The following is a 16,501-nucleotide window of genomic DNA, read 5'->3' on the forward strand; positions in this document are numbered from 1 at the left end:
TTGTACAATTTCATTAGGATAATATTTCATAAATCTTTCAATTATCCATCGAATTCCAATTACTCTTAATGAATTATCTAATAAAAATTTATTTATCAAATTATTAACTAATTTATTTATTTATTAATTTGTTTATTCATTAATTTGTTAATTTATTAAGATTACATAAACTTGCTAATGAACTTCCATAATTTTTTGTACAAAAATATTTTATAAATTCATCTTCATAATATTTATTTTCAACTGCTTCACTAAAATTATTAATTAATTAAGTTAATTATTGAATAAATAAGTTAATAAGATGAGTTAATAAGTTAATTATTGAATACAATTTAGTAGAAAGAACATTTGATGATAAATAATTTTTATTAGTATTATTTAATTTCATTATTAAATTATTATTAATTAACAGTTATATACCTCATATACACCCCTAATACCTAAAATGACCTTAATAGGCAGAATCAGGCTAAAATAGGCCTAATTAGGTTTATATAGGCTTATATAGCTCTAGTAGCCTTAAATAGCCTTAGATAGCCCTAGAGTACCCAGTACTTAATATTTAGAGTATCTAAGAACTCCAATGAGTATGTGTAATTATAGAATAATTATTGTATTAAGATTAATATTATGTTAAATGTTTATTTTTGAATGATTCATATAATTCTATATCCGATTGTTCAACTGATTTCCTAAATATTTCCATTACGGTGTTACGGTGCTTGCTCAAACAGTAACTAATCTCCGTAGGGGTACTATATAACTAACTACTACCCTAGGATAACTATTATATATGTAACTAAGGAACTAGTATCCCCTTTGGGGGTTAAGAAGCCCTTTTCAGGGCTAGTGGATGGCCGTGGACCTGACCCCGTAATGGGATACCTCGAATTTTTAAGTGCGATTTGAAAATGTTTATTAGTTATATATGGAACAGGATCCTTTTCACCTTTTTCAAGTGGTCGTTTACGTTTTATTTCAGCTTCAATACTTTCACGTATAGCTTCTCTAGCAGCTCTATGACATATCTCAGCTATATCAGCTCCTATACAATTGTTAACTCCGTTACGGTGCTTGCTCAAGGGGTAACTAAGTAACTACTGTATAACTAACTGGACCCTGTAAAGGGAGCTAAATAACTGTCTAGTTAGGAACGCCTTCGGGGTTAGGGAACCCCTTTCAGGGCTGGTGAGATATCTAAGTCGGTGTGTACAAGCACCGTAATGGAATACCTGAATAACCTTCAAGTTGTTGTGCCATTTTTGAAATATTAACATCAGGTGAAAGTGGAGAATTCTTAAGACTAGCCTTAAAAATATTCTCACGACTCTTCAAATCTGGTAATGGTATATATATCAATTTACCCAAACGTCCTGGTCTCAATATTGCTGGATCAATTATATCCGGCCTAAAATAACAATTTGGAGAGAAATTAGAATAGAAAATTACTGTAGAAATTAAATAAATTGTATGAAACCTGTTAGTAGCGGCAATTATGAAGATTGGTTTTTTAACATTGATTCCATCAATTTCAGTAAGTATTTGATTAATAACACGATCAGCAGCTTCTGAACCAGTACTTGTATTACTACTTCTAGTTTTTGCGATGGAATCAATTTCATCAAAAAATAATATACATGGTGCTGATGCTCTTGCTTTATCAAATAATTCTCTTACATTTGCTTCTGATTCTCCAAACCACATTGTTAATAATTCAGGTCCTAGATATTCCATTACGGTGCTTGATCAAGCAGTAACTAACTATTCACCCGAAAGGGGACTAACTACTGTAAATAACTAACTCCCCCTAACTACTAATTAAATGAGTATATATGATTACCTTTAATGGATATGAAATTAGCATTACATTCATGTGCTATAGCTTTTGCTAATAATGTTTTACCACATCCTATATTCCATTACGGTGTCACGTTACGGTGCTTTGTCAAGCGGTAACTAGTACCCAGTAAGGGGTATAAATAAATAACTAATCAACTAACTAACTAAGGGTATAACTAAGTATAACTAACTACTAATGGAACCCCCGGAGGGGATGAATAACTAATTAGGAGCCCCCTTAGGGGGCTGTTGGTACTGTTGGCCGTGTGACCAAGCACCGTAACGCAAACCTGGTGGACCATAGAATAAAACACCTTTATTAGAAGATTGACCATATTTAATGAATTTTTCAGGAAATTGTAATGGATATTGAATAGTTTCAATAAGTTCATTTTTAACAGTTTCAAGCCCTCCAATATCATTCCAAGTAGTTTCAGGAATTTCAACAATTTTCTCCCTTAAATTACTTGGATTACATAATGAAAGAGCTTCCATAAAATGTTTATTACGTACTAATAATTTGGAAAGTACATCTTGTGGTATTTCTTCTGCATAATAATATTGATGTAGAGCTGGTGAATTAATACTTTCTTTAATACATGTCATAGCAGCTTCAAAACATAATTGTGCTATATCTGCACCAACAAATCCATGACATTCTTTTGCTATTTTATGTAAATCAACATCATCTGCCAAACGCATATTCTTTGTTTTTACTTTTAATATTTCATATCGTTCTTTCTCATCACAACTTACCATTTCTATTTCACGATCAAACCGTCCAAATCTTCTTAATGCATTATCAATTGAATTTATTCTATTTGTTGCTGCTAATACTATTAAACCTATAATATTACGTTACGGTGCTTGGTCAAACGGTATTCCTTAAGGGGATAAATAACTAACTACTAAGCCCAGAAGGGTATAACTAACTATAAATAGCTAAGTATTATAAGGGTATATAACTGTATAGTTGAGCCCCTTCGGGGCTAAGGGAACCCCTTTCAGGGGTTAGGGGACTACTGTCTGATGGACCAGTCACCGTAAGGGAATAACGTACCCTTATTAGAATGTGATTGATTAATACCATCCATAAGTGTTAATAATTGTGAAACTAATCTTCTTTCAAGTTCACCAGAAGTTTTATCTCTTTTCCCAGCTATAGAATCAATTTCATCAATAAAAATTATGGAAGGTGCATTTTTCGAAGCAGTTTCAAATGTTTTCCTAAGCTTCTCTTCAGATTCACCAACCATTTTCGACATTATCTCCGGACCATTTATAACATAACATTTAGCACCTGTTTCATTAGCTATTGCACGTGCTACTAATGTTTTACCAGAACCTATATTCCCGTTACGGTGCTTGCTCAAGCGGTATCCCCGTAAGGGGATATAACTAACTAATAAGGTAACCCCTGGAGGGGCTAAATAACTAACTACAGTAGATAATTAAATAGGATAACTACTATATATAACTAAGGGACTACTGTCCGGTGGACCTGACCCCGTAACGCAAACCTGGTGGACCATGTAATATAACACCTTTTGGTGGATTAATTCCTACAGTTTTGAAAAGTTCAGGATGTAATAAAGGTAATTCAATAAGTTCTCTAATTTTAGAAAGTTGTTTATTCATGCCTCCAATATCATCATAACCAACTTCACCAAATGAGTCATCATCTTCACGACTTAAATAATTGCCACCAGAATCAATTACACTTTCTCCAACTATTAAACCGACATCACTATCAACTAAAACATCACCAAATTTTTTAGAAAAGGCTTTTATTTGTAGAATTTTAAACTCCAATTTTAAGTAATCACATTGATCAGTTAATGATACTGAACTCGGACCATTAACACGTACACATAATGTAAAATGATCACCAACACGTACTGGACGACTATTCCCATTACTCACTTCATTCGAAAAATATTCATACAATATATTCTTTATTACTTTTCTTACATCATTTTCTATAATTAATAGGTAATTAAGAGAGTAAATAGGGGTTAAATTGAGGGAAATAGGAGTATCTGGGAGTAGTTAAGGGTATTTAAGGCTTATTAACTACTTAAGGCCTATTTTAGGTATCTAAGGCTTATTAGGGGTTTTAAGGGTATTTTATGTCTATCTAGAGTACTTAAAGCCTATTTAAAGGGTATTAAGGCTATTAGAAGTACTAGCTACTTAGGTATTTAAGGGTATTTAGAAGATGATTACCTGTATTATATATTGAAAGTTGTTTAATTAAAGGTTCAATAGTATCTTTAAATGGTAAGATATGTACAATTTTAGCTTCTGGTATAGTATTAATTTTATCCATAAAAACAATGTCACCAAGTCTTAATCTTAAATTCCGTCTTAAATCTTCATGAAATGACACTTCATTTTTAGTAATTGATTCTGTAACATCCACTCCACATACAGTTACTTTACGCCTCCTACCACGAACTTTTACAAAATCACCAGTCATTAAATTTAATTTGTTAGCTTGTTCTTTGCCTATTTTTACATTTACATTACTATTTCCACCAAATGTATCATTAAGTACAAATAGTTTAGAAGAAGTTCCTTCTAAGATTTTTTGATATACTGATACGTCTTGGAATTCTTCTACATTTTTAGGTGTCTCTACTAATCCTAATTTCTCATCCTTTTCTGATTTAGAATTATCAGAAGCCCATTTAAACACATTAAATCCATTCGATTTATCCTTCTTGAAAAAATTAAAATAACCACATTCAAATGGTAATAAAGCCAATTTAGTCCTCAAACCTTTAAATAAATTTGATTCATTTTTATTGCGATTATAGAAATTAGAAAATTTGGATTCCTTATGATTAGGAATCAGAGCATTAATTGACAAATTTGAAATAATACAAATCAAATAAACATTAAAACTAATTAACATTATTACATTTTCTTAATTTATTATTACAAATAGTAAATTGGATAAAAACATAATGAAAATGTGTTATTAGAATTATAATGAAATGATTAAGATTTTGGGGAAATAACTTAGATTAATGTGGAATTATGAGGAAGTAATTTAGATTAATGTAGAATTATGAGAAGATAATTTAGATTTTGAAGAATAAAATGATAGAAATCAGATGTTACACAGGATTCCAAAAGAAATTCAATAAAAAGAATAATAATTTCAATTAATTTACAAAAATATTAATAAAATTACAAATTTACAAATTTAATAAAATTAATATTAAAAATTATTATAAAGAAAAAATTGTCTATACTATTCCCATAATTAATAACAATATTTCAAATAATAATTTTGAGAATTTTAATAATTTTTAATAATTTGAATAATTTTATAAATTTTAATAAATTTTGTAATTTTATTAATTTTAAGAATATTTTTATAAATTTTTAATAATATTTAATAATTTTAATTTTTACACATTAATTTTGATGAGAAAATGAGTTTACAATCATTAGATCATCAACATTCTTGTATTTCAAGATCATTTCAAGTAATTAATGGTATTAGTTGTGTTATTAGAGAATTAGTTGAAAATGCTATTGATGCACATTCTACTAATATAGGTTTTTTTATTATTTTTATCCAATTTTTAGAAATTAAATTATATAATGCTGGTGTTGATTTAATTAAAGTTACTGATAATGGTACTGGAATTTCCGAAATCAATTTCGATAATCTAGGTAATATACAACCTTCTTATATCCCTAAAACCCCTAATAAGCCTTAGATAGTCCTAAGTAGTTAATAGCCTTAAAATACTCTTTAAATACCAAAAAGGCTAAAATGGGCTAAAATAGCCTTAAAAGGCCATAAAAAGCCTTAACTACCTAATAGCCTTAATTACCCTTAATTACCCTAAATACCTATAGAACCTTAATTACCCTAAATACCTATAGAATCTTAATTACCCTAAATACCTATAGAACCTTAATTACCCTAAATACCTAACACCGTAACTCCTTAATAATTAAATATATAAATAAATAATTATAGGATCAAAACATTCAACATCGAAAATAAGAAAATTTGAAGATTTATTTACAAGTTTGACAACATTTGGTTTTCGTGTATTTTTTTAATTTTTTAATCTATTTAGGGCGAGGCTTTATATTCCATGTGTAATCTTAGTAATGTAGAAATTGAGACTAGGACTCCCAATAGTGATAATGGTTGGCTTTTAAAATTTGATTCATTAGGAAATATTATTAACAAATCTCCTATAGCTTCTAATGTATCTCCTTTACGGTGCTTGCTCCCATGGCCAGTACTCCACTAGCAGTAGCCCCTCCAAGGCCTTCTATAGTTATATACCCTAGGATTAGTTATCTACAGTAGTTAGTTAGTTATTCCTTACTGGTTCCTTTAGTTAGTTATTCCTTACTGGTTCCTTTAGTTAGTTATTCCTTACTGGTTCCTTTAGTTAGTTATTCCTTACTGGTTCCTTTAGTTACCGCTTGACCAAGCACCGTAACGTAACACCATAACGGAATACCCCTAATTATATATATTAATAAGATTATAGATAGGAACATGTGTGAAGGTTAGAGAATTGTTTGGTGAATATCCAGTACGTAGAAAGTTATTAGTGAAGAATTCAAAGAGTCAAATTTCAAAATCAGTTTCTCAAATTCAACAATATGCTTTAATTAATCCTCATATAAGTTTCAATTTTACTACTGTGACTAATAATAAGAAATTCTCGAATATTTTTGCTACTTCCGGTTCTAAAGATGAAATTCGAGGTGTAGTAGAAGAAATCTTTGGTTATGAATTTTCTAAAAAACTTATACAAATTAATATTCTAGATAAGGAATGGAGGTATCTCCATTACGGTGCTTGCTCCAACAGCTCCAATATCACTACTTAGTTACCCCTGAAAGGGGTTCACTTAGTTATATACCAGTAGTTATAGCCCTAGGGTAGTTATTTAGCCTCTCCTGAGGGGGTCCTTTAGTTATTTATATACCCCTTACGGGGTACCGCTTGACCAAGCACCGTAACTGAGGAATTAATAATAAATTATAGAATAGAAGGTTTAGTAAGTAATCCTTATAATGAAAGAGGATATAGAGAAATGGAATATTTTTATATAAACAAGAGACCAATAACAAAGGTACAAAAGTTCAAAAATGCCATTTCGGCTATTTTTAGTCATTTCTCAAGTAGAGCTAAACCTTCATTCATACTCAATCTCACTATGAATTGTGATAATGTCGATGTTAATATCTCACCAGATAAACGTTCTGCATATATCTATTCTGAAGATTATATTATTCGTACATTTAAAGTATTATTCTATAATTAAGTAGTTAAGTATAGTAATCTTAAGTAGTTAAGTAGTCTATTACAGTAGTTAAGGGTAGTTAGGGGTATTTAAGGGCTATTTAAGGCTATTTAAGGCTATTTATGCAGTTAACCCTAGTTAAGTAGTATTAAGTATTGGTATATAAAATGTGTTAGGAAAATTTATATGAAATATTGAAACCAAAGACGAATTTATTACAAATAAATTCTGAAATTTTAACTCAATTCATTTCCAATTCTATTAATATTAAACAAGAAAAACGTCAATTAGATACAATTGATACTAATTCCATTAAAAAACAGACTATAACACATACTAATGGAGATACCAATGAAGAACATATTAGTGATACTATGAGTACTGGTATGGTGACTGATTCTATGGGTATTAATGCTATTACTGATACTGTGGATAATACTATAACTACTGATACTAGTGCTATTACTTATGGCGCTTTAAATTTACCTGAGATACTAGATACCAAGGATACTACTAGGGCTATTACTAATAGTACTGTAAATATACCTACTACTACGAGTATCAGTACTAAGAGTATTAGTACTGACATTATTACTACTGAATCTTTTAGTACTGAGAACATTAGTAATCGTATTAGTACTAATAGTATTACTGACTGTATGAGTGATAGTATTACTGACTATATGAGTGATAGTATTACTAACTGTATGAGTGATGGTATAAATTTGGATAGAATAAATACTTTAGAAGAATATTTAGAGTTAGTAGAAGATGAATGTTGTTCATCAATATCAAGACGTATAAAGATATGTGAAAGACGTTTATTTGAGCGTAATATGAAGAAATTATTACCAGAAGAATCTATTATGAAATGTAAATTAACTAATGAAGATTTGATGGAACATAACTTTTTAAATCCTCAAGTCTTTGAGAAAATGGAACTCATTGGACAATTTAATAAAAGTTTCATTATTACAAAGTTGACATTTCCTGATATTAAAACAAAATATAATTTTTCATTATATGTTATTGATCAACATGCTGCTGACGAAAAGGCTAAGTATCACGTTACGGTGCTTGCTCAAGCAGCTCCAATTACCATTATTAGTTATATACCCTAGGAATAATTAGCTATATACCCTAGGAATAATTAGCTATATACCCTAGGAATATTTAGGTATACAGTTATTTAGCTCCCTTTCCGGGAGTACACTCCATAGCTATAGAATTAGCTCCCTTTCCCGGGGTTAGTTATTTGCAGGAGTTAGTTATATCCCTACGAGGGTAGTTGGTTAGTTATATACCCCTTACGGGGATTAGTTACTGTTTGACCAAGCACCGTAACGGAATTATAGATTTGAAAGATTAAATAAAACAGTAAAAATAAATAAACAAAGATTAATATGTCCGAAATTAATAGAATTGACACCATTTTTAACACAAGTAAATTTTTTAAAATTAATAATGTTCAGGTAGCAGAAAATAGTATGAATGTATTATTATCAAATGGATTTGATATTAAAGTATGTAGAGAGAAGGAATTTTTAGTATTTAATGATGGAGACGTATGTATGTCAAGTGTATTAACAGAGAAAATTGGACGTGGTGTATATGTAAATACTTTGCCACAAATTCTAGGTAAAGTACTTGGTGAAGATGATTTCATTGATTTCCTTAATGAACTTTCTACAATTGATTATATCGAAAATAATCAACAATCTGATTATATTTGGGGATTAGGAAATATACCAAGACCACATAAAATCTGGTCAATACTAGCTTCAAAGTATTATAACCACCCATTCAATAATATCAATTTAATTAATTAAGTAATTGGAGTTAATTAAAGTTAATTAAAGTTAATTAAAGTTAATTAAAGTTAATTAAAGTTAATTAAAGTTAATTAGAGTTAATTAATTGGAATTAATGTAATTTATGTGTTAGAGCATGTAAATCATCAGTTAGAGCTGGTGATGGATTAACAAATGGACAAATGAAAAATATAATAAAGAAAATGGGAACATTAATACATCCATGGAATTGTCCACATGGAAGACCATCAATCAAATGCCTTGTATCACATCAACAATTACAAGAATTATTATCCAATTAATCTTTTTTACTATAATTTAATTATAATTTAATTAAATTTGAATGATGTGTTGAAAGATGTTGTTGGTATTGTGTATTGGAATTTGATTGTTGTGCCGGAAGATGTTGTTAGATATTGGAATTGTATATTAAATTTGTATATTAGAATTGTGTAATAGAATTGTATAAAAATGTAAATTATATAAATAATTTTAATAATTTAAAAGAAATTATGGAAGAACAAATTTCTGAAATTGATGAAATTTGGTTAAATAATTTCAAAAAAAAATTAAATTCTTGTACAAATTTATTAGATTTAATTAAAATTATATTTTATGATCCATATCAACTTAATATTGAAGAATTTAATATAAATGAATTTAATAATGAAGAAATTATTAATAAATTAAAGAATTTTAATGAATTTGGAAATTTAAATGAATTTGTTAATTTGGATAAAAAATGTTTAGAAATAAAATTATTTAATGTTTCAACAGTTTTTAAAATTGGTAAAAATTCATTAATTTGGAATTCAAATGTTAAATTAAATCTACAAAAAATTAATATAATTTTATCAAACATATTAAATATATTAAAATATACTATAGAAAATTTAAAATACTCTGAAAATTTAAAATATTCTAAAAATTTGGAAAATTCTGAAAATTTAAATTATTCTGAAATATTAAATGAAATTAATAATTTAATAGAATTAGAAATTATAAATTATTCAGAAACTATTGAAAATTATGAAAATTTGGGAAATTCTGAAATTTTGATAGATTTGGAAAATACTGATTTGGATGTGTATAATTTGGATAATATATTAATAATTAAATATATAATAAATATATATAAAAGATTTAAAGAATATGAAAAAATATGTTTAGAAATGTTAAAAATAAAAAAATATATACAAAAAAAAGAAATAAAATATAATTTTATTAATGAATTTTCAGAAATTTTAACAAAATTTAAAATAAAAGAAGATATTAATATATTAAAACCGAATTTGAAATTAGATAATACATTAGATAATACATTGGATATAGAATATTTAACAATATGTTGGTCATTTTATAGAGAATCAAATTGTAGTCAATTATTTGCATTATTATGTTATTGTTTATTTACAAATAATATAATAACATTTAAAATATTATTTAATAATTGTAATAATTGTATGTTATTACATATTAAAACTTATTGGAAAATACTTTTAAGTTATATACCAATTTCATTTAATTTCAATCAATATTTATTACCAATACAATATATTATTATTAAAAATACTAATAATTTGGTGAATTCTAAGAATTTAATGGATTTGGTGAATTCCGAAAATTCAATGAATTTGATGAATAGTGTAGAAAAATTAGATGAGAAAATTCTTGAAGAATTTCTTAATTGGTGTTTTTGGAGAATATATTTAATAATTAAATATACAAATTGTTCATATTTTTTATTATCCAAATTTTTCAAATCTTTATTCCAAATCATTAATATCAATACTATAAATTCTAATAATAGTTTGAATAATTTGAATGATGTGAATAATTTGATTAATAAATTGAATTTATTAAATTTTTTAAAATTTATTATTAAACAATATTTTATTTATAAATTTATTAATTCCAATCATTTTATTTCAAATACTAATAGAGATAGAGATAGAGATTACGGTAAACACATTAGTGGAGATTATAGTACAGGTGGAGATTATAGTACAGGTGGAGATTATAGTACAGATGGAGACTATAGTATAGGTGGAGACTATAGTACAGATAGACATGTAGATTTGATGAATTTTTTTGAATATTTAGAATTGGAACCGAGTAAAAAGTTGAATTTATTTTGTGAAATTGATTTTTCAAATATAATTGAATGTAATTGTGAAGAATATTATAAAGATAAATATAAAATTTATAAATTTTGTTTAAATTGTAAAACTAATAAATTATCTAATAAACTTAAAACTTTTTTTTTACTTATTAATCCCGTAACGGTGCTTGGTCAAGCAGAAAGTAATGGACCTGAGGGTACTAAGGATATTAGTAGTACTACAGGTACAGTAGGACCTGACACCGTAACTGAAGAAAATACTAGTACTATCGGAAAGGGAGCTAATTCTACAGCCATGGAGTGTACTAGTGAGAAAAATCCTAATGAAATTGCTGTTGTAACTAAAACTGGGGAGTCGAGTACTTTTATTGAGGAAGGAGAGGAAGTTGGTGAGGATACTAATACTGAGGAAACCCCTTCGGGGGGATTTCTGGTTGGTGGACCAGACACCGTTACGGAGAATTATAAAGAATTTTATAGATCATTATTAAGAACATATAATAGTGATTTGAATGAATATATAAAAGATATATCAGAAAATTTTATGAAGGAAATAAATATAAATTCATTTGAAATATTATATTCATTAATAAAAGTACTTTTGGAAACAAATTTTAAAAATAAAGTCTATCAAATTTTTATTAATATTACTTTTAAAGATACGTCCAATTATAATTTTTTACAATATTATTTCATTATTAATTCTATTTTTACACTAATTATTACTGAACATGATTTTTTTCATCAAATACAACCAATCAATCCTGTAGATAGAGATGATGGAGTTGATAGGGGTGACGGAGGTGATCAAGTTAATACTAGTATTAAGGATGATAGTAGTATTAAGGTAGATAGTATTAGTGTTGATAGAAATGTGGATATAAAAAATACAATATTTAAATATATAAAATATTATAAATTGAAAAATTATAATACAAATTATTCAACTTATAAATTATTACAATCATTTAATAAACAATTTGATATTATTAATGAAAATAATATTATTAAAATTAATTCCTCCGTTACGGTGCCAGGTACTACGGCAACTAACAGTACTAAGGTTAGTACTAAGGATATTAGTAGTACTACAGGTACAGTTGGAGCAAGCACCGTAACTGAGGGAAAGAGAGCTAATTTTACAGCTATGGAGTGTACTACTAAGGATATTAAGGGTAGTGAGGGAGTTGGTGAGGATACTAAGGAAGCCCCTTTTGGGGGTGTTGGTGGACCAGACACCGTAACGGTAGAAATAATAAATATAATATTGAAAAATATATTTGAATTTATAGAAGGAATAATAAATATATTAATAAGAAATAATAAAGAAAATATAAAATTAATAATAACACCAATAGATTTAATATTATCAATAGTAGAAGAAGAATATTATTTAATATTATTACAAAAGATAATTATATATTTAATTGATCTTGAACCTAAAGAATTTATTAATTGTATATATGAACTTATTAATTTATCCAAATTATTATCCAATTGTTCTATAAACAATATTTTCAATATGTTCTTTTATACAATTTCTATATACAATTGTAATTATATAATAATTTTATTACAAATTTATTATCAAATTGTTCCCGTTGCGGGGTCAGGTCCAACAGAAATTAATGGACCTGATAGTAACAGTAGAGACGATATAAGTATTAATAATATAGGTATTAGTAATATAGATATTAATATGGTTAATAATAAAGTTAGTAGAGGATTAAATGATATGGATTTTAATAGTATGGGTGGTGAGGATATTGGTGCCGTTGGAGCAAGCACCGTAACGGGCACCGTAACGGAAGAAATATTAAATATATTAGAAAATATAATGAATATAATATATAGAATAGATATAAATTGTAATATAAATATATTTAATAAAATTAATAATAAATTTATACCAAAAAATAATAAATTTTATCATATCAAACATACAAATCCATTTACAATAGAATTAATTATTACAATATTATTTAAATTTTTAGATTCTATAGGATTTTTTAATATACTTTCCAAATTCACTGATACTAGGGATAATGAGAGGGGTACTAGGGATAGTGAGGATACTATAAGGGATTTTATGGATAATTTAAGGGATTTTATGGGTAATTCTGGTAATTATGAGTGTAATATACCTAATTTTGATTCTATACTGTCTAATGGATCTATACTATCTAATGAGTCTATACTGTCTAATCAGTCTATACTGTCTACTGAGTCTATACTGTCTACTGAGTCTATACTGTCTAATTACGAGTCCTTCTCTAGTGTACAAATGAATAAAATATTGGATAGAATAAATATATTAATAATGTTATCAAAAATATATAAAAGTTTATTAATATTTAATAATTTTAATTTATCAATTGAATATAATAAAATATTAGAATTTAAATTATATCCAATAAATGATTTAATTAATATTATATTTTCTTCTATTTTATTCTATTGTAATTCTCATAACACCAGTAACTATAGTAATACTAATATTAAGGAAGCCCCTTTCGGGGCTGGTACTATGGGTACTGGTACTATTAGACCAAGCATCGTAACGGGAGAAATATATAAAAGTATAATAAATAATATATTAAAGAATAAAATATATAATAATGAAATAATTAATAATATTAAAATTGTTACAAATGAATTATTAAATAAAACAAATTCGAATTATATTATTCATATTCTTAATCTATTTAATTTTAATAATGGAAATATTAATATTGATTTGGATACGGTTAATCTAACTACTATTGTACCTGGTACTAAGGATACTACTGGACCAAGCACCTTAACTATGGGAAAGGGAGCTAATTTTACAGCCATAGAGTGTACCTCGGGAAAGGGAGCTAATTCTATAGGTACTAAGAGTACTATGGGAAAGGTAGCTAATTCTATAGGTACTAAGAGTACTATGGGAAAGGTAGCTAATTCTATAGGTACTAAGAGTACCATGGGAAAGGGAGCTAAGGGTATGGAGTGTACTACTAAGGATATTGGTACAGTTGGACCAAGCTCCGTAACGGAGGAAAAAAACAATTTATATAATTTGTATATAAATATAATAATAATATTAAGTATAGAAATGAATAATTTATTAATGATATCAAATATTTTACAATTTTGTTATAAATTACAATTTTCACAATTAATGTCACTTATTACTCTTAATATTTATAATAATTTTTATAATTCAATATCTAATGGAATTTATACCATAGACAATAGATACTGCGTAGAGGATGGAGTAGTAGATACAGTAGTAGATGATGGATTAGTAGAGGATACAGTACATTCACCCGTGGATAGAGAATCCGGAGTAGAAGATGGAATTAGATTAATTGATTTATTTGAAGATATAGAAGTGGAATATATAAATAATATAATTGAAGAATGGGATTTAAGAAAAAATATATTAATATTATTAGAATTTAAAGATAAAAATAAAAGTACAATGTTCAAATTAGCCGATAAATTAACACAAAATATACCATCAAAGTTATCACAGAATGTAGGATCCCTGTCACACACTGTAGGATCCTTATCACATAGTGTAGGAACAAAGTTAACACATGGTATGGGATCTTTAACACATGGTGTAGGATCAAAATTTATAAGTTTAGCAATAGAAAAAGCAGAAGATGAATTAATAAATATAACTAAAAATAAATTTGATATGTTGGAAAAGTTTTTTTATAAAAAAACTGAAATATTTAATAATTCAATTTTTCCACCAATTCTTAATTATTTCCATTCTATACCATTATTTCATCCTAATTTATTATATTCCGTTACTTCCGTTACGGGGCTTGGTCCAACAGCTACTATTCCTCCCCCAAAGGGACCTACCAGTATTACTACAGGTACCTTTGGAGCAAGCACCTTAACTCCTCGAAAGGGAGCTAATTCTATGCCTATGGAGTGTACTAAGGGTAATAAGGATACTAAGGAAGCCCCTTTCGGGGCTGGTGTTGGACCAAGCTCCGTAACGGAAGAAAATAATTTCAAATATATTGATATGTTTGAATATAGAAATTTAAAAGAATTAACAGTAATAGAATTAATATTAGTGAATATAGAACTTGCAATACAATTAATGATGGAAATATGTGAATATAAATTTAATTATCAATTTTTAAATGAATTACGTAAAATATTTTCTAATATTGATATGAGAATTGTATTAAAATTTTTAAATGGTCTTTTGCCACATTTATATTATTGTAATTGGTCACAAAATATTATTTCGTCTATTGAAAATATTTGTCAATTTCTTTCATTATTTATTAATTTCCCAAATAAAATAATTTTAGTTAGTCCATTTATTTTTAAAAGTAATTATAGATTAGAATTTTTCAAAAATATACCCGAATTTGTACAAAATAATATTAAATATATTTATTATATTTATATTAAATTAATTCAATTTAAATCCACCGTTACGGTGCTTGGTCCAACAGAAAGTAATGGACCTACGGATAGTATTACTAAGGATGTTACTGGAACCACTGGAGCAAGCACCGTAACTGAGGGAAAGGGAGCTAATTTTACAGCTATGGAGTGTACCTACACTAATACTATGGGTACTTTGGATACTAAGGAAACCCCTTTCGGGGTTGGCCGTGGACCTGACCCCGTAACGGAATATTTATTTGGTAATAATATAAATATAATTAATATGAATGAAGTGGATAAAACATTTTTAAATATAAATTCATTTGAATATATGGAAGAATTTATAGAAATTGTATTTAATGTTTATGAACAATTTGAAGATTTTAATATTGAAACATTTCTAGAATTGGAACCTTTATTTCTATTAAATCATGAAAAATATGTCAATTTTCTAATAAAAATATATCATAAAATACAAATAAATTCACAAAATATAAATAAATATACTACTCCTAGAACACCAAACACAACATTCAACAGTAATTTGACTCATACCAATTTGACTAATACCAATTTAATGAATAATAGATATATAATGTTAAGAAGATTAATATATAATTTATTAATAATATATCCAGAATATAAAGAATTTTTTAATTTTCTATACAAACCAGATTTGTATGATGTAATTAAATTATTAGAATCAATTAATAAATATATACCAGAATTTAATCTCTTGATTGTGGATAATTTTGAATATTTTAAAATGAATCTTATGAATTCATTAACTTTAGATAATTTTTTCTTTATATTAGATTCAATTTCTAAACTTGATTCTGAATTTATCATCTCTTGTTATCGTAAACTTGAACTCAAATTAAGACCACATTCTAATCAATTAATTGATTGTACAAGATTATTATTCGAATTTGATCTTTCCAATAATACTTTATAATATATTATATACTAATATATATTAATAATAGTGATAAGTAGTTAATGAGTATCTAATACCACTAATATAGTTGTATGTA

The 16,501-nt window shown here is 26.9% G+C and overlaps 3 protein-coding genes across 3 annotated transcripts; 2 read left to right on the top strand and 1 right to left on the bottom strand.

The window, feature by feature from the left end:
- Positions 1 to 770: 770 nt before the first annotated feature.
- On the bottom strand, positions 771 to 4,756 carry TA04855 (cell divison cycle CDC48 homologue or transitional endoplasmic reticulum ATPase; the record flags this gene model as incomplete). The annotated part of the gene is made up of 7 exons (XM_950095.1): positions 771 to 1,045; positions 1,233 to 1,408; positions 1,478 to 1,721; positions 2,130 to 2,675; positions 2,927 to 3,277; positions 3,384 to 3,818; positions 4,066 to 4,756. 7 exons carry the CDS (start codon positions 4,754 to 4,756, stop codon positions 771 to 773), a joined length of 2,718 nt encoding a protein of 905 aa, XP_955188.1.
- A 526-nt stretch (positions 4,757 to 5,282) lies between these two features.
- On the top strand, positions 5,283 to 9,243 carry TA04865 (DNA mismatch repair protein, putative; the record flags this gene model as incomplete). Its single annotated transcript, XM_950096.1, has 10 exons — positions 5,283 to 5,526; positions 5,840 to 5,913; positions 5,943 to 6,077; positions 6,369 to 6,609; positions 6,877 to 7,133; positions 7,307 to 8,237; positions 8,308 to 8,380; positions 8,419 to 8,449; positions 8,528 to 8,916; positions 9,075 to 9,243. 10 exons carry the CDS (start codon positions 5,283 to 5,285, stop codon positions 9,241 to 9,243), a joined length of 2,544 nt encoding a protein of 847 aa, XP_955189.1.
- A 210-nt stretch (positions 9,244 to 9,453) lies between these two features.
- Positions 9,454 to 16,422, top strand: TA04870 (uncharacterized protein; the record flags this gene model as incomplete). Its single annotated transcript, XM_950097.1, has 1 exon — positions 9,454 to 16,422. One exon carries the CDS (start codon positions 9,454 to 9,456, stop codon positions 16,420 to 16,422), a length of 6,969 nt encoding a protein of 2,322 aa, XP_955190.1.
- Between the last annotated feature and the right edge of the window lie 79 nt (positions 16,423 to 16,501).

This window comes from Theileria annulata, chromosome 3 (genome assembly GCF_000003225.4).
Source record: "Theileria annulata chromosome 3, complete sequence, *** SEQUENCING IN PROGRESS ***".
NCBI lineage: Eukaryota > Apicomplexa > Aconoidasida > Piroplasmida > Theileriidae > Theileria > Theileria annulata.